Here is a 25582-nt window from a genome sequence, read left to right as displayed (position 1 = left end):
TGTTGTAAAGGCTCAGATGGGGGGAAAAGAGGTGCATGTATGTGTAGGTAAATATTCAATATTTGAATCAAGAGTTGTGAGGATGCTTGCATATTTCACCAAGCTGATAAAACTACTCCCACACTGTCCTGATAAGACAGATAAGCTGAGTTGTTGAGTGTTCAACTATTGATGAATAACAACTTTGGATATTTGCTATGCAGGAGTGGTGGGTGGGCCTTACATTTCTACGTCTGTGCAGCAATCATGAAATACAAATGCGAATGCAGTAGATTCTGAACGACAATGAAGCTTGAACATGGACTCTGACCATATCTGTCTTGCTGCTATGGAAACAGTTCCTTATTTGCAAACGTGTTGTAGCCTATAATATTTCAGTGGTAACAGGGTGGTGTAAATTCCTAATGTACGATGCAGAAAAGAAAAACAGCAGTGACATTAACTTTGCAGCTCCACGTGAAAAAAAACAGCAACTACAGATCTGAGTTCTGCAATGTTTGGCTGCTGGTTGGACAGTTTTCTCAGAGCTTTGGTCCAGTGAACATTGATTTTTTATCAAATTTATCTTTGTTCCTTTTTTCACTATGATTTGATCCCAGCAGCAGCAGGAACACCAGTACAGTGATACTTTGTTCACAACGTTAAACGGCATAAGTATGAAATGCAATTCAGATTTCTTTGAATGTGCAGCTTCAAAGTCATGTTTTGCACCACTGAGCTTGTAGCTGTTGAAAAAAACAGTGAAAATTAACTTGAACTCGAAGGTTCTTGAAGGAACTTGAAGGTTTGTTGTTGTTTCACACCTCTAAATGCCATCGGTTTTCCACAACGTCAAGCTCACGAATTTGGGTTGATCAGGTTCTAATGTCACAAAGGGTCAAAGGTGACATTTCACAGTGATTCCTCGATGCCTTTTGGATTCTGTGTATGGCTGAAACAGGACACTGGGAAATGTGAGCCACTACCGTCCTTGTTTACAGACCACACCAGCTGCTCAAGAGCATGCTTTTACCCCCGAATTCTAGTGGACGAGATGCCAGTTCAGATACCCGGACATGTAATGAGATGAGAAGGCTGGTTAAGGCTGCCTCCACTCCCCAGCTCAATCAGTCATTCACAGATTCATCCAACTCGCTGGCTTGTGTTTGGTTGGTAGCCAACTTGATATTGTGGCATAAAATGCTTTATGGGCAGTAATGGACATACTGAAAAGGTGAGCACGGTCATGCAGCCGCCTCTTTCATAATCCATTCATAAATAAAATTGGACAAAAGGCTACAAATTTTCCAGAGGAAGTGATATACATCATATTGTTTGATGTTGCTTAGTGGAAGGAACTGCTTGGGCTGGACTCTTAACATTAATGTAATTGAGGGTTACTGCATTGTACTAAGCCTTATGGCAATCCCAGAGGATGGGGGGCTGCAGGAGGGGGGCAGCATCTGTTCAAACAAGAGAAGTAAAAAATGCTAAAGAAAATCATCAGGGGGGAAGGATAACAGTCAAGTAATGCAGCAACATTGTTTCTGCCAAAAGAAAGGGTGGGAGGGTGACGGGGTAAAACAGTTCAACCTTTGTAATGGTCTCTTTTTATGTTTGGTCAGCAGAGCGACACTGATTTTTTTTCTGTTGTTGGACTTGTTGGACGCTGAAGACACCCAGCTTTGATGGTCTACACAAAGCTATTTGATGACTAGAGATTGTTTTTTACGTGAATACCTCATGCTAATGCTGAGCATCATAAAAGGGGTTCATAGCAAGGATAAGGCAACCATTCATACACACCACAACAAGGAGACTTTTATCCAGGGGCTAAATATTTTTCGACAACTTCTTCAAACTAGTGTCTGTTGTCCCCACAGATCATTCATTGTGTTCCAACAACATTTTTGTCCCATACCAAAAACTTGCACCAGTAGCTTTTGGTTTGCACTTTGGTTAAAGTGTAAATGTGGCTCAACAGCAAGCACATTTATATGGACACAAATGTCCTTTCATGAGTTTGGAGAAGAAGGTATTCTTTGAATGTTTCATACATTCTGCACAATCAGCTTCACTGAGTGAGAACGTGGTAACTGTGCAAAATGGGTAATGTGCTAACTCATGTGGGCTTCACTTCACATTGTGTTTGGGAGTAATTTAAGGCCACCACCCTCACGCACCCAATAATTATGATAAGAGTACGATTCAGAGTCAGTAACTCACTAGCTGTGGTTCATTTTCACTTGGTGAACAGAAAGTTGTTATCAAGTTAGGGAGTGTAGTTTGACTGCAGACATGGTCACAAGCAAGGAGTAAACCCTGCATGAGTCTTAATGGGTGGATTCACTGTGTACTTTGCACAGTGTGAATGTTACACATGCTAAATAAGATGTCAAACAATGATTAATGTCTTTATATCCTGCTAATTATTTTTTATCATTTGTTGTACAGTACAAATAATAGTGGCAACGCCCTGGGTCACAAAGCTATCTGAGGTTATCAATTTATGCATAATCAAGGCAACAAGGATAAACAGGTGTGTTTGAACTGAGACTAATACTAATGAGAAGACCAAGAGTCTGGTGCCATGGTGGCTCTATGAGGCCGTAGTTGAGGTACAGTGGTGGTGTTTTCAGCTAAATGCTAACATGCTCACAATGAGAGTCCCAAAGCAGGTGTAATTTTTACTATGTTCACAATTTTAGTAACATTTGCTAATTTGCTAAACACAAATACAGCTGCCAGCAGTAGATTTGGAGGAATTTGCTCTGAAACCAGAGTATATATAAAAAAAATTGACCTGATGATGGCGCTAAATAGAAAGTCAGAGGATCACCAAAGTTATTACAATTTATCCTGAGGAGGAATTATTGTGTGTACCAGATTTCATGGCAATCCATTTAATATCTGTCAAGATATTCACTCCAATCTACAAACATGAACTTCAAGGTGATCTTCATGGGTCACCAAAGTCAGTAGGATTTATTCTCTGGGCACCATGCATGTCTAGAAAACTACAAAACAACTTTTGCTCCTACTTTTTAATGGCTTTTTGAATATAACGGCAATGCACAAGCAACGTGATATGTGAATTCTCACTTTGAATTGCTGAGTTTTCATTTTAGTTTCTTATGGTTTGGGAAAATTCTACCAACTTTGTTATAGAAAAAACTTTCAGCCCTGTGTTTAAACCAGGCAATCTCAAAACAACATAGCAATCATGCACAAATCAAGCCAGCCTTTCTTAAACAGCAAGTATTTTTACTTGACAGCAACAATGTGCTGTCTGTGTGATGTAAAAAAAGTGAAAACCAACCAGTCACATTCCATCATCTGTCCTCCCTATCTGCAGCTCCCTCCTTATATCAACGCAACAGAAACAACATTAACTCTTTCTGTAAATACTACGTGACATGGTAAGCGGTGTCCTCCACCCCACAGGGGCTGCACCACAGTGGAGCCTGGTACCAAACATTAAGTCACGGTACGTTCGAGGCTGAGACAGTCTTTGTAACAGCAGAGACTGATATACAGGCATAGTTGTGGGAGTGGAGACTTGTGAGGAGCGGCAGACCTTTTCACTGGAGGTGATTAATGCAAACAGAGTCATTAAGTGCTATGGGAAGAGTACACTACACTGAATTTATTTCTGGGTTAATTCATTCCTTGCTCTCCTTGGAGAGGTTCACAGTGTCCGAAAGAACTTGTTGTGTTATAGCACACCAAAGAAGTATTAGGTAATATGAGAAACCCAGTCAGAAAAGAAAGAGATTGGATCCAATATCCTATATTTACTGCAGTAGTGGGAAGTAACTGAATAGATGTATTCAAGTACTGGACTTGAATATAATTTTGAGATAAATATACTTTTCACATCATTTATCTGGCAGCTACTACTTTCAGATCAAGATTTTACATAAAAAAAATCTGTTGAACAAACAATATGTTGTTTTATATTGATTAGACTTGTGGTTCTCAACCATTAGTGTTTTAGATGTTTAGAAGTGAATTTCCATCTGCCTGTTTTTATGTGCATGTTCAAGTTTTTAAGCATGGCTGAAGTGGAAAGTGCAATGGAAACAGACTTAGCAAAGCATTTGACTGAAGTGTCAGCTCCACTGAAAAGCTTGAAATATGCAGCAGACAAAAACATCGGATCAGTGTGGATCAAGGAAGTGACTGTAACGATCCTCGAATTAATGCAAAAAAACATAACTGCCATATTTCCATTGTGGTCATTTGAGGTTTGACTGCCGTTCTCCTCATTACATCATCTCGTTTTGCCCTCTTCTTCTGCAGTGGTTTATTGGCACCTGACTGCAAAATTGTTTATCTCTTAAGTACCCAATTACTAATATTCTCAAGTGAGTGCAAGACTGTGTTTCCTCAGTATGACACTCATTTTTCTGAAGAATTCACAAAAAAAGAAGATTAAGGAAAGGGTCATGTGACTCTTTGATGTAGCCTGACCCGTAGACTGGGATCCATTACCAAATTAAAGTAATGAATTCAGCTCCACCTTGACCAGCTGCAACAGTAAAAACCTACCTATGCATTAATACATCAGTATTACCTAAAATCTGATATATGATCATATATCTCTTTGCAGAACCAGCACCATTGAGAGACAGATATTGAATTAAGGACTAGGAATTGAACATCTTGTCACTGTGGCATTGACCAAATTGGTACTTCTATTTAAGTGCTCTACACTGATGTAGATGTAAATGTGTTTTTCGTCATTGTATGTATTGTATATGCTTTCACGTCGTATGACTTTTAAGTTTATGTATTCAACAGTGGTCAAGTGATGATCTGACCCTAGAATTTCTTTGTCCACCTAGGTGTGGTTCATTTCCCACCATTCAGCTAACATTTCGTAACAGGAGACAACGACTCATTGTTCCCACATGTAACAACAAAATGTTAATTTAGGAATTCAAGGACGAACCTGTTGTCACACCATATTACAACAGTGGAAACAAAATGTTGATCTCCATAGAGACATATTTTGTTTCTAAGTGTTTGCCTGTGATTAAAACTTTTTGAGGTGATCCTGCTTAGCCCTGCTGTCCCGTAGCGTGTGAGAAGAGTTATGTAACAATATGTGCATTGTATATAGTCTGACACAGCCAGTGTACAATTTAGCTTTAGCTAGTGTGAAATGAAAACTAAAAAATGTAGTCTGGCTTTTTGATGTTAGATCACAGTAAACAATGACAGTATATCAATAAATAATGTTATTTGTTCAATGAGAAATAGTAGCAGACATGGAAGTCTTAAAAACGTGTAATAATATCTGCCTGCAGTTTTTTAATATACAGTGCTGAAATGATTAATGTCGATTAATCAATCCTTTGATTTATAGAACATAAATGAGAACAACTTTTAGAATTAATTCATGTTATTTATCAAACAAACGTGGTAATTGTGGTTTTAGCATCTCAATTATGCAAATGATAAACTGTACAAACAGCTTTTATAGATTTGTAAACTGATTTCTACATTTATCTGTGTTTATAGGGTGTATCTGTTTGATAAGCAACAAACCAATCTACATAGCCAAAACAATGTACAAAATTAGATCAACAAAAATCTGTACAAAAACATTCATTAGTAGCCCAGCCAAGTGAGATCACAACCTTGATGCCCTGCGCTGATCTCGTGTTAAAGAGTTTTGCACATCCTCTGTGATGTATTGTTTTCTAGTTATGACTGTTAAAAACGGCAGTAAACTTATTTTTACTGGAAAGCCAGCATGCTGGCAAACCTGATTTGACCATAAACAAAAACATTTCCTGTGTATCGCACCCGTTTCCCTCAATTGTGTTTGCCCTGTTGGTAAGGAGTAGAAAGTCTCTGGAGGAAAATAAATGCTGTCCTGTTTTGTTTTTTGCATTTGCTGTGCATGTGTGGAGTAAATATACAAATAAAAGAATGCATGCCATCAAGAAAACAATCAAAAATTACTTTCTCTGAACCTTTCTGGATGAAATAAATCCAATTATGGTGGTGGTGGTGAAACATTGAACTAAGATCGTTACCATCAGCATCAGCATTTTGGATTTGTTTATGGATCAAAGTGGGATTTGTTTTCAAATGATATAAATTCACTACCTCTGCACTGATCACATATCAGCCAACACAATGCCTTGAAGTTGTTCACATCCTAATATTTATTCTCAGATTTTTTTTAAAAGGGGGCTGAGCTTTTCCAAGTCAGGCCATCTTCGTGCAGCCATTTAGAGAGCAGTTTGTAGACAATGACCTATTACACACAGGTATCGTATTTCAATACCTATAAATCAGGATGCATGAGGAGGAAATCCTCCTTGAGAGGTAACCAAAGGTGCAGAGTATACACACAAGTTCCAGGCGTTTCCTCGCTGTCAAGTAGATAAATGAAAATATACCATGGGAAACATGTATCAGATGATGAAGAGCTCTTTGTTGTGTGAAGGCCACTCAGAAGGTCAAATAGCACTTTTAATGTGAGATAACACGACAGTGTATCAAAGTTATAGATAAGACAACTTAGAAGAAGTTAGAGAATTTAATTTGCTGGTCTTCCCATGAAAAAGTATCTTTTTAAGTACTTAAATTGCAACAGCAGGCCCAAGCTGACAGTGAGGACACACATACTGAGAGGTTCAAATGTCAACATTAAAGTATATATCAATATGGGTCCTTAGAAGTCTTAAAAACAGAAAGATCTAATGCAGGTCATCGGCAGTGCAAAAAGGAGAGGGGAAACACCTAAGCTGACACTAGGTCTTTGCACGTCTCCCAGTCTGGCTAAGACAAGTGGGAGAAAGCTGTTAAAATCAGGGAAGTTTCTTGACAACATTACTCATTCATGAAGCAATGTTGCTGGTGCATCATGTCAGCGCCTCAGAGCAGTCCTGTGACAGCACGAGGAATCTATAGGGAGGGCAAGAGGCTCAAGACAACTGGTGAGATAAACAAATCTATTCACGGTCTACACAAGCGCCAACATAGATCTAACTGGAGGCTGCTGGCATTAAAATACCGTATATTTAATAGATTTTAATGGTTGCTTTGTGACCAGCAACAAAAAACAAGCAATGAAAGTCATACATAAAAATCATAAAACATAGCTTACTAAAGTTATCTGGAGATGTACCTGCCTTTAACAGTCTGTAATTTAGTAAGACCTCAGGACAGGAACAAGGACAGGTGCTTTAACTAGTACCCCTGTAGTGTAATTATGCAAAATGTGATCCTGAGTAAACAAAAAAACTGAAACCGTCTCAAATTTTAAATGCGTGTTCAACTGTTCACTTCACTGTTTTATGGCTGTATTCAAGCCGACTGTGTCGCTGGCAAACAAACTGAAACGGCGCATTAGACAGTTCACTGACTGCATTGAAACTGTTTACCAAGTTAGTTTGTCGCTATAAATAGGGATCATCAGTGGCGAAAGAGAGGAAACAGTAGTCTCTCTGTCCCAGCAGTGTTTTCCCTGATGTTTGAACAGCAGGAGAGTCCAGGGACCTGAACTCAGGCTAATTAGCTAATTCATCAGCCCTGAAGGGAACGACATGTGATTACATCCAGTCAACATCACTCTCCAAGAGAAGTTGACATTCTCTAGAATCGTAGCAATTTTGCAAAATGACAGTGAACTTAGAAAAATGCCCGCTATGTGAGAAGTAAACATTAGTAATTAGGCATATATTTAAGTATAACATTTACACAAGTACTGTAGTAATAACTACAAATTAAGGTACTTGTATTTTACGTAAATATTTTCATTTTATTGTACTTTATAAAAATGTGTTCTTTTACTTTGCTTTGCTTTAAGTACACAAAAGGAAAGCAGTTAAAATGAACTCTTATTCTACCAGATACAACATTCAAATTCTGCTTACGCAGTGAGTAATACGACTACTTTTAATTTGCATTTTGATGATTACTTTTACATAAGTTGGCCTTTTATCTGTGGACTATATTCACATCTACAAGTAAAGCTTAAATAGAACACAACTTCTACCCCTGAAATCAACTAGTAATAGTATTAATCATATTCTATAAATTAAAGATTTTTATCAACCATGATTACAAATGATTGTTGCATGGGTTCTAATTCAGGAAGGCCTAAACAAAACTGCAAATATTCTAACAAGGAGAGCCCCCTAGTGCTCAGATCCGGGGTGAACGTGGAGAATTTCATTTAACTCATTTAACTTTTACAAATGTGCTCCTTGTCTGTGCACTCATTCTGTAAGATACAGCTAGACTTGCCTGAAACTACACTATCTACTACCTTAATGTTACCTCATTTATTTTTATGCAATAGTCATATGTCAAATGTCACTCAAACCACACAGCAGCTGTAACCATGTAGTTAAACACTCTATAAATGCACTTAGAGGTAACCTGATATTACCAGTTTTGGAATTTAACTAGGTTATTTGAGTATTTACATTTTATGCTATTTTATACTTTCACTCCACTACATTTAACTGACAGCTTTAGTGATTAGCTACTTTTCAGACTCTGTATATAAAACATGATAACAATAAATCATGCTCATATGTTTTGAGTGTAAAATATATTAAACTATATCCAACAACAATAACTATAATAGTTAGTCACATGAATGCATCAGTAATAATAATCTTCTAATCATATATATAATTAAAACACTCACAAAGGTCATTTTCAATAATTATGAGTACTTTGACCTTAGATATCTTGCTGATAATAGGCTACTTGGATGGACAACCGGTGGTACTTGAGTAATATTTGAAATGCAGGACTTTAATTTGTAGTGTAGTAAGTATTTTAAGAAGGATATGAGACTACTTTTACTCAAGTATAGAATCTGAATATATCTTTCACCCCTGAATATGATCGCTCACATAGACGGTGCTATCTATATCTACAATCCACATGAAGTCCACGCATACCCAGAATGCCCTCCCCAACTCCCATGCTTGTTGTCGCTGCTGCCATAGTTGACAGTTGCCATAGTTACCAAGTAACAAACTAGTTGGGGAAGGTGACGAGCCAGATTTTACAAATAAATAAATAGGTCCCTGATAATGTGGGATGGAGGTAAAAAAGACGGACCCATTTTCCCCTGGTAAGTCAGATTTAACCTCCTTCTTCTGAAGGCTTAATATACAGTCAGAGAAGTATGTAGATTATTTATTAAAAGTAGAACTACTACAGTGTAAAGATAGCCCACTCCATTCAACAGGCCTACTAGTTACTTTACAGATTAAGCCTTGAATTTAATTATACAACACATGACAATTTTCCAAACTCTGTAGCTCCACCTAACTAAATACATTAGTAATAATATTCCAGTAATACATGTATAATAATATAACAGTCAAAGGGGCCATTCTGCCCAATGAATACTTTTACTTTGACACTTAAAGTACATTTTACTTTTAATATGTTTGCACTTTTACTTGTAACACAGTACTGCTGCTCTTACTTAAGCAACATACCTCACAGCTATATAGGGGTTCTTGTGTATATTTATCATGCGGGGGGAACGGTTACTTTTTATTTTGCATTGAAATACCTCAGGGTTGGTTCAATAAGCCTGCACTGCAAATAAAATGTATGATTTTCATCGGACTCATAATATCAATGACTATAACTGCGTTCATTTCATTGTTCACTAATGCATTGTCCAACTTATACAAAAAAAATGTTGTTGTAGCTGAAGTTTTTATGTACTTTTCAATTACTTGTAAGCGCCTAAAACTGCCTCAGTAAGTCAAGTCTAGTTCTAGTTATGTTAAGTTACTCTCCATCACTGACATAGACACTGCTGCTTGGCATATATAATAAACAAAACCTATCACTGGAAGTGAACTGGTTATCGGACAGAGAAGTAAAGGAAGTGTGGGGAGATTGGATACAAATTCTTGGAATACACAGGAGACGGAAAAGGGAGAGGCAGGAGTCAATGAGGCAATCATGTAAATAATATATCACTGTAGGCATGCAAACACTGCTGCTTTAAAATGGTCTCTGAGCTGCTTCATTTAGACCTATGTGGCCTCGATGTCTTTCTCTAGGATGCAACTAGACCCTCTTCTACTTTTATCTAGATTTAAATACCGTTGAGATTAATACTCGCATACCCATGTGTCAGACTGCTGCCAAGCAGGAAGACAGAGTCAAAGAAATTTGAATAACAAAAATACATGGTTAGTATCGTGAACTCTTCAAACATTGCAAAAGAAAGTGTCATCAATCATCAAGCCAGACGCATTATCAGTAAAAACTGACAAGACTGAAATCGGAGCGGTCAATATGGATCAAATCCTCCAGCATAGTATACAACTATGTAATTTTATATCACAATATCAGTATCTGTCGTGTTGTACAGAATTTCTATAAAGCCCAATAGAGAAATTTACAATGAAATAACGTTTTTTGCCTGACAATGAAGCTACTTTGTCAAAGTCAGTTAAAATCCAGTCCTTAACAGCAATAAAACGGCCTAATACACCCAAGATCTGAAAGGGACATACTGTACACACTGGTGTAAATGTTACAGCAAAATATCAAATGTTTGACAAATTTATATCAGAGTATATGTGTGTGTGTATGTGTGTGGGTGTGTGTGTGATCATTTTACCCAACTCTAATCTGAAAAGATAATTTCTGTACCGTTCTTTTACAAATAACAGACATTCTGTAACAAGTCTGTATTAATGATAAAAAACCCTTCAGTCTCCAGTCTTACCAAAACTTGTACTTTTTTTGTGACCAGTACGGTAAACCTGAAACTGGATGTACCTTAGTGAACCTGATAAAGTTCAACTACTTACAGTAAACACAGTCTTTTGTTGCAGATCGTAACCTAATCTGCTGGGAACAGGTAAACAGGAAGTGCAGAAGACTACTTTCCCTTTAGGAAAGAACAGTGACACTGTGATGCTGCAAAACATGATATCATAATGAACTACTGCAGTGCTGTTATACACGTACAACTTTAGAAAGATGGATGAGAGTGTTCAAGTGGGGAAATGCTTTTTTTAATTGTGATCATGAAGTCCAAACACGAAGAAAACATCACGCACAGTGCGATCCATCTGTCAGATCCGGACAAAATAAACCCAATTATGAAACAGCTTGAAGAGACAGCACATCAAAGTAGCTTGAATTATCACAAGGCCCTCGATAGAGAATATAAATTGCCTTATCGTGTCCATTTTGTCAGAGATACGACACAACAACTGATCTTCACTGAGTACAGGCTGAGTGTCCAACTGGAAAACCATAATATAGGATATAAAAAGATATAAACATAAACGACATGTGACTGAAACAGAGAAAGTCTTGTTCTACTTTAACATTTCAAAATCTTCTGAGGTGTTGGATTTCTGTCCTTTAATTGGATCTATATTTGTCAGGTAATAGACACACTGTGAACACACACTGCAGTGATAAGAGTAAGGTCACTCAATGAACAGTTGCTCTTTGCCTGTTTTTCATTACATTTATATGTTTTGTCAGCTTGTAATAACTGTTTATAGTGTTAGACAAATGGAAAAACATTATTCCTACAGAGATTATAACAGTGGTGCTCAGTAGCAACAATGCAGTGACCTTACACTGTTTCCTACTTTGTGTCTGGTTTCTCTGAGGAAGTGCTATATATTTCTACAGGACAGACAGAAGTATCCTTGTTCATTATTTGCTTGTATTGTATCTCATATTTAAAATATTTTAAACTGCTTTGTAAGATTAGTAAATGTTTTATTTTTTCTAAATCCTCAGGTATAAGGAGAGGCTGCAGACTACGTATCTTAAACCCCAAATGAACAAAATTTCCTCGGTTGGCAGTTCTTGGCGTTTTACAAACGAAGATTTCAGTGACCGCTTGTCAGCCTCATCCGGGACCCAAACAGGAGTCTCACCAATTATTTACAATGGCACTCCGAACCACAACTCTATTCAGAAGTCTAAAAAGTGTGTCTCTAAAGAGCAAGCCTGCTTCTCAAAGCAGATGGTCCAAAAGCAGATTCGCAGAGAATATGTGGCCGCTGTGGAGGCAAAACTCAAACAGCATCCTCTAGCTATGTATCCGCATTATAAGGATCACATGCCACTAGAGGTAAGTGGAGATAACAGCAGTCTGTATTAAAATTTAAAAGCAGACGTGATTGAAGAAGAATATGCTCAAAGTTTATTATATTCATCAAGTGTTACACCATATTTACATGGTGTCTTCATTTCTCTCCAGTTATTTGATAAGGTGGTATCCGTTTTGGGTCCAGACATGTGCGTAAACCACACTTCTGCACTTCCTACACCTACAGGAAACCATGCGGAGGAGGAAAACTGTACAGAGCTAAGTAAGGAAGATGTGGGCAGAACAAAACACAATAAAATGCAAGTATACTGGCAAATTGATTGGTTCTAAATTATTTTGACACACTACCTTATTTGAAATACCTGAAAATAAACAAATGAATCTATGATTCTGTCTGTAATAAGGCTACATGTTACTTCTTTGTCGTTTTAAAGATGCCCCGTTGTCCAAAGTTCGACTCCCAGAAACCCTTATATTCTACAAATGAATGGAAATGGTATCAAGAAAGGCCAGACGAGCAAAGTGAATCCACAGAGCACCCATAAGAACATGAAAGTTGTCGCCAAACTTTTCAGCAAATGGTTTGCCTTTCCGGTAAGAGGAAGTGAGCAAGTCTGAAACTCAAAAGATGACGAAAGTTTGAAAATTTGCCAGTTCTTACACAAAAACTAATATAATGTGATGTAATGGTGATACATGGAATTGTTTGACTCTTGCAGGACGAAGAGAAAAATGTTACTGAATCTGCCATACTGGGAAATGCTGACAGTCACCTTCAAGACTCTTCAACAACATTCCCCATACAAGAGGAGGACTTCAGTTTCTCAGGTCACAAACATGTCACAACCACAAACAGGCAGGATTTAGACTTCGAAAGCCTATGAGCCAAATTAAGCACGCTAAATCTTAAGGCCACAGATAGTAGTAAAATATCATTTTTGATGGCAGCTGATTAGAAAAATCCATGAACAAGGACTTTTGACATCCAAAACAAGTGATAAGATCAGGACCATCTGCCACAGAATCTCAAGACAATTACGTCCCTTTCAGGACAGTTGGTTTGTTGACAGAATGATGAGCTGAAACACATGTATGTAACCTTATCAGTCTGGAGTTATGTAATCCACAATAGACATATATAGATATACATTTAGATGTTTAGGTTTCAAAAGACAAGTGTATGGGTTCACAGCATCTGTCTAGAGGAAATGCTATTCAAAACCACATAGGAAGAAAAAGAGAAGTGTGTCTAAAATAAGCTTAGTTTCTCACTGATGTTTCTGAATAATGTCTTTTTCTAAAGAGAGAGGTTTGAGTCTGTTTCAGCATACAGTACAAGAAAACATGGACACTGTGTGTAAGAAGTTTTAAGAGGTTTTAAGTTTAAATTGTCCCTAAATTTAACTTGAACAGCGGATATAGTTGCTACATTGTATTCTGCAAGTATGCTGCAAGTATTCCCTACTGTTTGTATCTCATGCTTGTTATACTGTGTGTGCAGAGTATGCAAATATATGATTTAACTACACTATGCAAAACAATGATTGTTTTTTTTTATTTAGTATAGTTCCTGGTATGAAATAACAACCCAAAACACATTCATTGCCTAAAAAAAACTTTATGATGTAACCAATAAATTACAAAAACACACCTGATTGGTGATTTTATAAAACCATGATTTGACAACTTCATCTGGGGAGTCTTTCCAAATAAAAAAAAAAGAGCGATCTGAAAGACAAAAAAATGCAACCAGATTAATTCAGAGGAATGGGATTACAGAAAATTTCAGTTGCCTAATGACATCCTCTTGACACCTCAGACTTGTGTGTAGCGCTTACAGTTGATGAAATAATCAATGTGAGTAAACATCTGTCTGTCTTATCATCTGTCATTAATCAACTGGAGGTATTTGCCATTTGTGTGGATGTTATTCAGCTTTTCCTCTCAGTTAATACACAGCATGATTCAGTATCTTGAAGAAAAAACCCAAATAAACAAATGGCTCAGTCTGTGTAAGCAGGTGGCTCTTATTAACACAGAAAGCTCTCTTCTAATCACATTAAACATGTTTCCGTAGATTTTTTTTTTCTTAAAAATAAAAACAGTCACAGTGATAGGACAAAATGTGAATATATAATGTACAATATTAACAACTTACTGATAAGAGGAGCCAGCCTCAGGTCTGTTGTATCGTGTCGGTCACCCTTGGGTCAGAGGTCAGAAGATAGTGGACGGGTGACTTGCGGCCCAATGACAATAGCTGTGGGGAGGACATGTACCTCGCTGCAGTCGCTGGACTTGATATAATGCAACCTAGAAAAGGTATAATGTATTTGTTAGAGAATTCAATATTGATATTGGCAAAATCAATCACAATTGTTGTATTTAGTTGGTCTATTGCAACTAATGATTAGTTTGCTGATATAATAATAGATAATCATTTGTAGAAATCCAACATGACAACTTTAAATTGCTCATTTTGATGACAAAATAAAATGTACTTCCAATGACATAAAACAGAGAAAAGCAACATCCCCACATATAAGACACTGATGGTTGAATCAATGGTTGAATTCATTATTATAATAATTGTAGATTATTTTTCTGTTGATCAACTCATCATTGCCTCTCTCTTCCTTTCTTGTGTGGCAGATGAATACTGCATTTTCTGGAAAGGAGCAACAATAAGCTGAAACATATATTCGGTGGGAAAAGGGCAACTTTCTGTTGGATAGTGTGACTACTTATGAGAACTTACTCTCACTGAAGGATTTGTTCTCGATTATTTCCCCGTTCAGCTCAGCTGTCCTCAGGAAATGTGGCTCACTGTACACAGTGTATGCACAGAAAGAAAGACATTATGTCACATTGCACAGCCTGTAGCACTTTGTGCACACGAGGTATAATAGGCCACGTGGGTTGATGGTGTAACCATCATACAGTCTCAAGGATAGTCATGCTCAAAGCATTCAGACAAAAACACTGTGTCGGTTAGGTCCGAGCACACTCCCTACCTGCCACAGGTTTTTCTTCTCGGCCTGGAGCCTGCTTTTACTTCTGCTGGTGTACTGCAGCACAAACAGGGAAACAGTTAATGAAACCACTCATGTATGGACACCCCCCACCCCTCCTGCTCCCTCTCCACTCCAATGACTTTCTGCTCACTTAGTAGCATCACATGATTCTCAGATGTGACCTAAGCTAGTCTAATTCTTGCGGTGTGTGGGAACAGAGCCAGACGTACAATGTGGTTCTGTGCACTCTCTCCGGTTCAGACCTCCTCCTGTGAAAGCTGCTGTCAGCAGCGCTGTTATCGGTGTGTGGTCTATGGTTCTCCGAAATCACCCCTCGCAGCTCTTTGACGAGAGACCAGAGCTCTCGGGCGGGGCTCTCCTGCTGCCTCTTTGGCTTCAGTAGCCAGAGAGAAGAGAAAAAGACAACGTCGGTGCAATGCTGTGATGAGGTCAATATTTTAAGTAGCTGGTCTGAATTTGTATTTGAACAGAGAAACAAGAAAATAGCACAATCTTACAAAATCAATTTTGGTAACACGATCTTTTATCACGCTTAAATCAGTACAAACAGATTAAACTGTAGCAGTAAATGATAAATCAAACCACACACGTGTAGGAGGATTCACTGTCATGGTTCTCTCCTTGCCACAGGAATGTAATGACGTGTATGTTTTTGATTTAAAGGCCTAGCAGATGTGCTGAACTTGTGTCCGTTCAGCCAAATAAACAATCATTCACACATGTACTTGATTGGCTGGAACCGTAGGAGATAGCAAGATATAAGAAGTTCCTGACTGTACCGTGGTCTGGGTGTTGGCGGCGTACTGGGAGGCGGGTGGTGCAGTGAGTGCAGATGGGGACGTGGACACCAGGTCAGGTGAAGGTACATTCAGAGCTGTGTGCAAATTTTGACCTTGAAACTCCTCCAGAGAAGATACAATTGGTTTTTAACTCAAGGGTGAGTGTAGCTAGATGAAAACATTACTGTGAAACATGCATGAGAACAGCTGAGGAGCTTAGTACAAAACATCTAAATTAAAGGGATAGTTCATGTTTTTTTAAAGTGGGGTGGTGGTATAAGGTACCCGCATAGTCAGTGCATTATTTGCAGGACACAGTTTGGAGAAACAGAAGTCCCCGCACAGAAATAGAACACACTACTGTGGATTGCTTTACATGACAGCAAGATAAAGCGGTGAGAATATGCTCAGTATCGCATACACTTAAAAAAATGTGATACTTCTGCCTGCTTCTCCAAACTGGGCATGTTGCAGTATGCATACATACATCTTACAAACAGACTCTTTGTATGCAATGAGCTCTACCTTCAAGTCCAGGGCATGCTGGAGTTTCAGACGGAAAAACTCCTGCTCCTGCAGCTGGATGAAATCTTGACAGTCTGCAAAGCTTTCTGACATCTTTGGCAAGATACAGAGCATATGAAACAAAAACTCAGTGATAGACACAAACAGAGAGAGAACAGGACTGTTAAGATTCTTTTTTTTGTAACCCAAATATAAAATCTCAAATGTTTGTGTTGTTCCAGAGGGAGATAATAACTGTTTGGAGATGACCTACTTTTTAGGAGCTTTTCTAACTAACTTTTTTCTGTTGAATTATTATTTCTCTTCTTGGACATTTTATTTCTTTATTAGGCGGAAAGAAAATGAGAATTTAAATCTAGCCAAACTTGAATGTGTACAAACCCGGGATGTCAGGTTTTTTTTTGGCACTCCGTGTTCTAAGAAAACAGAACTATCAGTACAAATTCCTAATCTTCGTTAAAACTGCTGTGTACTGTTTTGATTTGACTCTAAACACCTGATACCATTTGGTGGTAATATAATAACTAGAATAAAGTGTAAATAAGCATCACCTTATGAAGGATTGCCTCCAGTTGGCTGATCCGCTCCCTTAACTGTTTATCTTTGGAGCGAAGGGCCTCCAGCTCATTGCCGAGTTGTCTTTTCTCCTCCCTGACAAAAGTGAGTTCCTGGAGCTGACGCTGCTGCTCCAGACCCTGGTAGAGCTTCTCCTACATAAGATAGGGATAGGAAAAACAGTGTTGGCATGTGAAAATGCAATGAATCTATTATTTTGTCACTTTGTCTCGTAGTACACCAACTCTGCTTTAAACTGAACAAATCTGAACTGGCACAAATAAAGTCACCGCTCACTGTTTTTTCCTTTTTCTTTGTTTTATTTTATTTAGAGGCAGATGCATGTTTGAAAACTATTTCAAAACTTATTAAAGTCAGGGCGGTGTTTAGCTCCATGTGTGAAGGCTCAGTCCTTGCTGTGGAAGCACAGGGTTCAAATCCGACCTGTAGCTCTTTCCTGCATGTCATTCCTCATCTCTCTCTCCCCGCATTCCTGTCTCTCTTCAGCTGTCTCTATCAGAAATAAAAAGCTTTAAAAGGCCAAAAAAATCTTTAAAGTCAATAAGAGAAGTCTTGCAAAGTTAGCAGGTTTTATTTTCGTTACTGATTAGAGACATCATGACATCCATTGGCTGAATGACTTACTTAACTGCTAAAGTGTTCAGAAAAGAAACAACACAAAGAAGTCTCCGGTGTCCATTATGCCCCTTTTTTTTGGGCTGACTGATACTGGTGTTCCTCTGCTTGATTTCACATTTATTTTATAGAGTTATAAATGCAAACATGCTGAAAAAACATAAAGTTAGAATTACTAGTTACTATAAAAAGTAATCTGATTAACATACACTGTTCATGTAAATCTAAATCTAACTCTAGATTTACATGAACACTAGCTAGCTTTTCACCTGGTACAGCTTCTCCATAGTCTCTTCTAAATGTTGGACTTTGCTCTGCAGGGAGTCGATCTGCTCTCTCTTGGCGGTGATCTTCTCCTGCATGTCCATGGCTGCTTGGAGGCCTGAGGTGGAGACAAACCCATAAGATGAAGTGGCATAGACAGAGAGAGAGAGCATGGAGGACAAGGCTTTACACATATCATGGACATATTTATGGTTATACATGTCTGATTATATCTCTCAGAAAATGTATCTGAGGAAGAAATATATTGGCAATTTTATTGAATTAGAGTGATTATCTTTTGAGTAATCAGGATTCCTAGATTTCATTACTATCCAAATGAATCACTGTTATCTAAATGGATGTACATCAGTAGAGTATTCTCAGATGTTTCTTTGAACATGAGCTCTTTTAATTAAGTCTCAGTTTAGATTATCTAACCGTGTCCATCAGCTCCTTCCAGGGTCCTCAGGGTGCTCTTGACCTGGTCCAGCTCATCATGGGAATTCCTGAGCTGACTCTGAAGCTTCAGCACCACACCCTTGTGCTCCTCGCTCTTACAGCTGTGGAGCTGTTGCAGCTGCTTGTGCTCCTCTGAAATCGTGCCCGCACAAACACATGTATTACATCCACCGAGAGAGACACACTTTAACACATGAGAAAACACGCACAACAATAGAAGGGCTTGGTTGACAGTGAAAACATACTGAACAGGGTTCTTTGTTTTTTAAACACAGCAGGACAAGAAGATCATTTGATTTGGCAAAGAAACGGTAAGACTTGAACTTTTTTTTGCAAACAGTACTGTGTAATTCCTGATGACTGAAAGAAAATGTTTACACTAGTCTGCTGTTCGCTTATTTCAGTATTTAAGCTCATGTGTGTCACTTTTGGTCCAAGAAAGGGTGTGATGATGATTAATTGATTAATATGCCTGAATAATCCTTGTGGTCCATTCAGTCATTATTATTCATAACCATGGTTTTGTCTTTCACTCAGAACAATAGACTCTTTTTCAGGATCACCTCCTGTGTGGTGGATTTAAATTCATTAAAGCTCAACTCACTAGTGAGGGTGAGTAACTGTATGCGCTGGACTTCCAGCTGGGTGTGGAGCTGCTGTTTCTCCACAGTTTCCTCTTGGACACGGTGACTTTGTTCGACCACAGAGGCCTGTAGCCGTCGCCTCTCGTGATCCGCAGCAGCCAGGTCCGACTTGTGCTGGTCTAACTCAGTCTAATCAGCACATCACACATGAGAAAAGGAAGAGGAACAAAAGAGCAGGAGGTTAGTGATTATGAAGGTGGAGTCTGATGGGTTTGTTGGTTTTCTGTATTCTGTATGCCCCTCACCCTGAGCTGCTGAATCTCCAACTTGTGCTGGTTTAGCTGGTTGCTGAGGAGACTGTTCTCTTGATGAAGGCTGTCAATGGTGTGGCTGTGTTGCACCGTCATCTGGATGCTACTCTCCATCTGCAACCTCAAAATATCTATCGTCTTCTCTTGGTCATCCAGCTTCAGCTTCAGTGTCTCTCTGTCTACGTGCAGGGTCTGGCACTGGCTCTGAGCCTCTTTCAACTTGGCAAGATGCTGGAAAAATCAGTTATGCTCAGTTTCAATGAGCCATTATAATGATCGTGATTCATATATAATCTCAACGGTATGTTTCAAAAACCTATGACTTGTGATATATGATCTCTGAAAGAGTATCCCTACACACACATGCACACATTTTCTATGCTTTATTACCTGCTGGGCGTCTTGCTGTCTGAGCAGGAGTTCCTTATTTTTCTCCTCTAGGAGTTCCAGAGATATTCTACCCTCCTGGGTCCTCTGCTCCAGCAGGGCCTCTAGGCAGGTTTTCTCCTCCCCACCTCTGCGAAGCTGCTCCCTGGCCGCCTCCAGCTGTCTTCTCAGGGCCTTTACCTCCTCTTGGAGCTTACACTGCATCTGCTTACTGCACCTCTAGAGATAAAACAGGTGGCACAGTGGGCTGACTGTATTTAAAAAGGACAAAGAAATAATCATTTTTTGACACTGTGAAGGAATATGATCTCAATGATGGGAGACTGGCTCTATATGGAGACAGAGACAGTGTTGGGAGAAAAATGAAGAGGTGCCGCAGTCTAAACAAGGAAATGAACCTCTTAAAATTCACATGAATTAAGAAACCTTAACATAGACACATCAAGGAACTTTGCGTCTGTGATTTTCTTTTCTTTCAAGCCACAAAATTGCTGACAGATGCCCCAACTGAAAATAAATGTATCATGGACAGTATTAGGACAGACAGTATAGCCTCACTCAGTACACCAGCAAAGCCCATCCCCTAACCAGAACATCAAAGCCTGTCAATCTTCTTTGACCATTCCTACCAGCAGATTACACACCTCAAACTCTTTACATTTTTCCAGCATTCAAATTACTAGACACTTTAGTTTACACTTCAAATGTCTGTCTGTCTCTGTCTCCCCATCGCCATTACCACCATCTGTAAACATACATGTCTCGTTAATGCATGTTACTAACGAAACTTCTTCCCCGGAGTTTCTGTGCTCTCTCGTCCAGCAGGTTCTCACAGATCGTGGCTGCTGCTGTGGTTCTGCACGACATCTACTACATATATTATTACTGTCATTATTGCTACCATATCATATATACCATATATACTGCTGTGCATCTGTGTCTCTATCTCTATCACAGGTTCCACTGCTACTGTAATCATTTTATCATTCATTGTAATTCATTGTCATTTTATCTTTCATTGTAATTGTACAATATGTCCATCCTGGGAGAGGGATCCCTCCTCTGTGGCTCTTCCTGAGGTTTCTTCCACCTTTTTCCCCTGTTAAAAGGGTTTTTTGTGGGCAAGTTTTTTGCTTACTCAAACCGTGGGTCTAAGGACAGAGGGTGTTACTCCCTGTAGGCAAATGTACTTTGTGACTTTGGGCTATACAAATAAAATTTGATTTGATTTGATTGATGGTTTGCTGCAGCACCTCAAGTTGACCAAGCTGGGACTGAAGCGCCTCTGCCTGTTGTAAAGATCCTTCTTTTTCCCTTTGGCCGTTCGCTAGCTGGTCTTGAGCCTGAATGAGCTGCTGCTCCAGACAACAAATCTACAATGTCACAAATCACATAAAAATATATTTTAGTTGCTTCTCCATATTCATCCAATTCATCACATTTGGGATTTGAATACAGCACAATCCAGTGAATTCACATAGTGTTTGTTGTTTTTATCTAATCTTTAAGCCACTATGGTTTTATGGTTTTTTGACCAATACATCTGGTGTAATGGATACATATTAATGTTTAGCAGCCTCTCATAATGTTTTTGTACATTCTTCCTTACCTTATCTTTATGGCTGGAGAGGGTTGACATAAGTTCACTGACGTTACACTGGTGCAGTGACGTTTGCCTCTCTGCAAGTTGCCTGGGACAGAGAATTTATACATTTTTGACACATTAAATCAGAAATTCAACATGATCTGATGATTTATGTATAACATGATTTGGGAACAATGCTTACTTTAGCAGCTCCAACTTGACACTTAAGGTGTGGCTGTCACTTTTTGATGAGTTTAGTTTGTCAGTCAACAGTGCCATCTCCTGGCCAAGACTTGCAATCAGGTTTTCCATTCTTGGACACAGCAAAGTGAAAAATGCAAGTTAGAACGTAGTTAGAACGTAACATAGTTTGTATCTATCTGTTCAGTTTTTTTCCAGTGATAAACTAAACCAGATGTGTGCAAATAATAAAAAAATATACATAAAATGGTGTTATAATAATAGGAACAAAATATTAAAAAGTTGACAGTAACACTTTTTATGAAAAACATTAAAACAGGACTTTTTTTGTAGTATTGATTAATCTGATGATTATTTTTTCAATTATTTGACTGGTTATTTAGTCCATAATATGCCAAAAAAATCTAATAAATGAAATTATAAACTTAATTGCATGTTTTAGATTTTGTTTTATTTGTCCAACATTTATCTGGAAATATTTTGCATTTTTGTTGCATCTATTATCAAAACAGTTGCTGATTCAAATATTTGTTACAGCTCTACACTAAATTACCTTTCTCTTTGTTTATTTACGCCACTGCATTCTTCACTCCCCAGGTGTCCTACTGACTGTCATAAAAAAGATAATAAATTAAACATAAAAGTACAAGTCTAACTTTGAAATACACTGAACTGATTGGTGAGTAACTGACTTTTAGTACTTACCATAAAAAGTCTCTCCTGTAGCTTGTCAGTCTCATTGTTTAATTCCTCAGTTAATTTAGCAGCTGAAGATAGTGGTCTTAAACTAGAGGCCATGTTAGGCCTTGTAATGGCGTCTTCACATTGTAGACACATTGAAGAGTACATGTCCTTAATGTTTCGTTCCAGTGTTTCTACTCTCCTGTTAAGTGCCAGCATCTCGTCCTCTGTCTCTTGCAGCTTTTGGTCCCCAGCCCTTTTGATATTTTGGACCTCCTCCAGCATGCACAGCATCGTTTCCATCTGACCAACATGTTTCGTTGAATCCTTCAATCTACAAATAGGAAATATCTGTCAAAGTGATTTTAAACTGTTTCTTTACAAAAGGAAAAGTTCATCAATGTATTCACCTGAGGTCAGACAAGACGTCCTTCTCCGTCTGGGCTTTATGTAACTCTGTCTGCAGGTTCACAATGGCCTTATCATAACTGAATGTCTCGTGTTCCGGCTGATCATGTGTCTGTGTTTAAGAGAAGACATAATACATCATGTAGAGAAAGAATGATCAGACATCAAACTAATACGGTACATGGCTGAAATTAACCTTGTTAAGCTGCAAGTCGTCTATTACATTCTCCAACATGTCCTCTCCAGGAGAGCTGACATCCATTCGGGCTTCTGCTTGGTTTAAACTATCAAGATCAGAGATCAGAGGCTGAGCCACAGCCTGCTGGTTTGTTGAAAGAACAGTAGAGTCATCTGTCAAAAGAGCAAAGGAAGTTTAAATACACATTGTGTGTGTTGTCAAAGTTAAAAGGTTGGTAAAAGATGGCTTTGTCCAACTGTTACATAAGCTGGATATTTTCATATCTTTTCAAATATTTTACTTTCCCCCTTTTCCCCTACATATCTGTATATTTACATAAAACTTTTTCCAAAATCAGAACGCCTGGATAATTTAACTTTCAGCTTCACCACTTTGGGTGGTTTTCAGTCATTGCATTATAGTGAGGGTGTGTAAAACCTGAAACAAATAATCCCTAAATGACAACATCATTTTCTCATCTGTCTGGCTACTGCTACAAAATAAAATGCTTGTATTGTGAAGAAAGTTGAGATCCCTGATCCACTAAAACCAGCAGGAAGGTGATATGAGACTTTCATCAGGCCCTAAAAGTGGAAAGTAAAAAACTTTCCATCATAAGGCCTAGAAGCCCTGGGGGGATCGTGGTTAATCCTCGGCCGGCACTCAGGTTCAAGACATGCTGATTGATTGCATCTTTGAACTTCTAACTCATAAGACGGAGCAGATGAGCAGCCCAACATCACAAAAGAAGAATCCAACTATCTACAGCTGAAGAGAGAGTGTCGTGCACAGGAGGGCTAACCATTTCCAACCGGCTGTGGGTTTCCAGTCAACGGCTGAAGACTGATCAGGGAGGGACTTAACAGACTTGGGGCAGAGCCGGGGGTTTCAACAGCAACCAACAGTTTGGCAGTCAAGGAAGGACCTTACAGGGCCCATACACCACCTCTCTCTCTCTCTAACATTTTTTCAGTATTACATATATGATGTAGTATTATTAGTATTATACGTATTATTAGTGGAAATAAATAATCCAATAATCAAATGAAGCAGTATGCTAGCCCTTGCTCAATTTTGCAATAAATCTATCAACTGAAATTAAAGATTAAAATCGAGGACATTGAATTTGTAGCATCTCTGAATGTTGTGATTATCAGGTATGGTGTTTTCAACATCTTTGAAGGTTCAAACAGGTTACTCTAGCCTAAGAATTTTAACAGAGTCCAATATCCTAACAACCATACCAAGTGCCACGATCATTTAGAGGAGAGCTGCTGTGAGCGGGCGTGTCTAGTATAGTATTAGGCTCTAGGGCTATCCGGTCAGATGCTACATTAGAGTAAGCAGGGTAGGTGTCCGGACGAAGGCAGTTAGAAGCTAGGTGTGTTTCCTTACCACCAGCTTAAACAGTCCTCTGACTTAACCCGATGGGGTAATACCATGGGCTGGAGGATCGGACCCTTTAAATGGAGAGCTGGACCAGTACCACCTGAACAGGGGAAACTCGGGATCTAACAGTACTCACAGACATTAAGCTTCTGGTTGTGGAAGCCTTGCCCAGGTGAGACGTGGATACCATATGCACAACCAAACCTCTCCAAGGTTAGTTTGGTTGCATTTTCCACCTCATCCTGAAGCCTCTGGGTTTCCTTGGTGCGTCTGTCAAGCTCCTCACTGTGAAAAACAGAAAAATTAGGAAGGATGGAGAGTGTAAATCATAGTGATGCTGTTTATCTAGAGCAGCTTTCCTTTAAACATCAAGCAGACAAAAGAGAGTTCTGACTTAAATGATTATTAATAAAAATTGATTTGGCACTTTTTGGTTAGCTGTACTGATGTACTTTGATTTTATTTTGATTCTATTGTTTGTTTTGTAGTTTTTGTTATTTCATGTAATCATGTTGGACCTTTATGAAAACATTACATTACATTACATTGCATTTAGCAGACGCTTTTATCCAAAGCGACTTACAGAGGAGGACCTAAGCTGAGAAAGGTGTAAAGGAGCACAGAGTAGTTGTTAGTTTTGTTAGGCAGGGAAGCATTCTCGAAACAGAAAGGTTTTTACAAGTTTTTTAAAGGTAGAAAGGGATGTTGCTGTTCTACAAACAAGATATCTGTTTCATAGATCCGATCATACATTAAATAAAAAAACAAGCTGCTCATAGTTAATATGAAATGAGCAGGTTGTTATAAAACAAGTGGTACTTTGGCAGTGCATGGAATTAAATAAGGGAGGTTTAGCTACCTCAATTCATCCAGTGTCAGGCTGTTGAATCTCAGCCGTGAAGAGGCGCTGTGGGTCTCTGTAAACACATTAAACAAACGACTTGAACAATTAATGAACGTGAATGACGTGAATGACGTGAAGAGGCGCTGTGGGTCTCTGTAAACACATTAAACAAACGACTTGAACAATTAATTAACTCTATGTTGACAACACTGTTCGCTAAAGCAGCTTTCCCCTACCTTATCTAACTGTAACTTACCAGTTGTAGCAGCTGCTGCGTGTGTTGGTTTTGTATAGTCCCGATAGCTCGATGACATCTCTGTTCACATGAGTAATCGAGCTGTTGGAGTCTCTAACTAATAAATAGGATATATGTTTATATATATCTAACACCAGCTGCTAGCTAGCATGTCGTCGTTAAACGTTAAAAGTTTCATCACCATGGAAACAGCATCCGCGGCTAACGCCTAGCTAGCGCTATGCTATCAAATCACTTGCCGCATCTTGGCGCTGCTAGTTAGTTAACTCGGTTAACGCTGTCAGACTGGTTAGGGTAAGTCTTGTATTTGGTGAAAGTAAAGCTGACACTGAAATTAAAGTAACGTTAGCGCCGACGCTTTGAAATAATGCGTCAACATCCGCTTTTCTTTGCCTTGTCAATGACGTAAAGGCGTTTCCAGCGGTGCATGATGGT

The 25582-nt window shown here is 38.7% G+C and overlaps 2 protein-coding genes across 5 annotated transcripts; one reads left to right on the top strand and one right to left on the bottom strand.

Moving 5' to 3' along the window:
• The first annotated feature begins 9008 nt into the window (after positions 1-9008).
• Positions 9009-13576, top strand: fam47e (family with sequence similarity 47 member E). The gene is made up of 5 exons (XM_019255675.2): positions 9009-9091; positions 11755-12091; positions 12221-12369; positions 12505-12664; positions 12790-13576. Exons 1-5 carry the CDS (start codon positions 9051-9053, stop codon positions 12952-12954), a joined length of 852 nt encoding a protein of 283 aa, XP_019111220.2. The 5' UTR covers positions 9009-9050; the 3' UTR covers positions 12955-13576.
• Positions 13577-13670: 94 nt separating this feature from the next.
• On the bottom strand, positions 13671-25542 carry LOC104918999 (coiled-coil domain-containing protein 158). 4 transcript variants are annotated; one of them, XR_003461684.1, is made up of 24 exons: positions 25148-25542; positions 24907-24964; positions 24184-24332; positions 22677-22831; positions 22483-22592; positions 22097-22406; positions 21945-22000; positions 21393-21503; positions 21215-21296; positions 20859-20978; positions 19609-19824; positions 19213-19449; positions 18928-19096; positions 18303-18455; positions 17870-17982; positions 16961-17119; positions 16410-16502; positions 15885-16007; positions 15315-15478; positions 15085-15138; positions 14829-14896; positions 14229-14383; positions 13909-14042; positions 13691-13798 (listed from the first exon to the last, which is right to left on the bottom strand). XR_003461684.1 is itself a non-coding variant. In XM_027275199.1 (23 exons), the coding sequence occupies exons 1-22, from the start codon at positions 25203-25205 to the stop codon at positions 14247-14249; spliced, it is 2868 nt and encodes a 955-aa protein (XP_027131000.1). In that variant the 5' UTR covers positions 25206-25542; the 3' UTR covers positions 13671-13798; positions 14229-14246. The 4 variants fall into 4 exon arrangements, 3 of the variants coding, with proteins under 3 accessions (XP_027131000.1, XP_027130999.1, XP_027131004.1); XM_027275199.1 differs by lacking the exon at positions 13909-14042 and having other exon boundaries at positions 13671-13798; positions 22704-22831; XM_027275198.1 differs by lacking the exon at positions 13909-14042 and having other exon boundaries at positions 13672-13798; positions 25148-25541.
• Positions 25543-25582: the final 40 nt, after the last annotated feature.

The sequence above is a fragment of the Larimichthys crocea genome, chromosome III (assembly GCF_000972845.2).
Source record: "Larimichthys crocea isolate SSNF chromosome III, L_crocea_2.0, whole genome shotgun sequence".
In the NCBI taxonomy this organism is placed as follows: Eukaryota; Metazoa; Chordata; class Actinopteri; family Sciaenidae; genus Larimichthys; species Larimichthys crocea.
The sequence above is the reverse complement of the archived record's forward strand: the minus strand, read 5'-3'. Positions and strand labels throughout refer to the sequence as shown.

Bases quoted from the DNA above. Each gene is read 5' to 3' on its own strand.
- fam47e (XM_019255675.2), top strand. From the start codon at position 9,051: ATGTGGGATGGAGGTAAAAAAGACGGACCCATTTTCCCCTG. The intron at 9,092-11,754 runs GTAAGTCAGATT...CTAAATCCTCAG, and splicing joins GACGGACCCATTTTCCCCTG to GTATAAGGAGAGGCTGCAGA. The intron at 12,665-12,789 runs GTAAGAGGAAGT...TGACTCTTGCAG, and splicing joins GCAAATGGTTTGCCTTTCCG to GACGAAGAGAAAAATGTTAC.
- LOC104918999 (XM_027275198.1), bottom strand. From the start codon at position 25,205: ATGTCATCGAGCTATCGGGACTATACAAAACCAACACACGCAGCAGCT. The intron at 17,983-18,302 runs GTTAGATAATCT...TCTCCACCTCAG, and splicing joins GGAAGGAGCTGATGGACACG to GCCTCCAAGCAGCCATGGAC. The intron at 17,120-17,869 runs GTGAAAAGCTAG...TATCTTATGTAG, and splicing joins CTATGGAGAAGCTGTACCAG to GAGAAGCTCTACCAGGGTCT.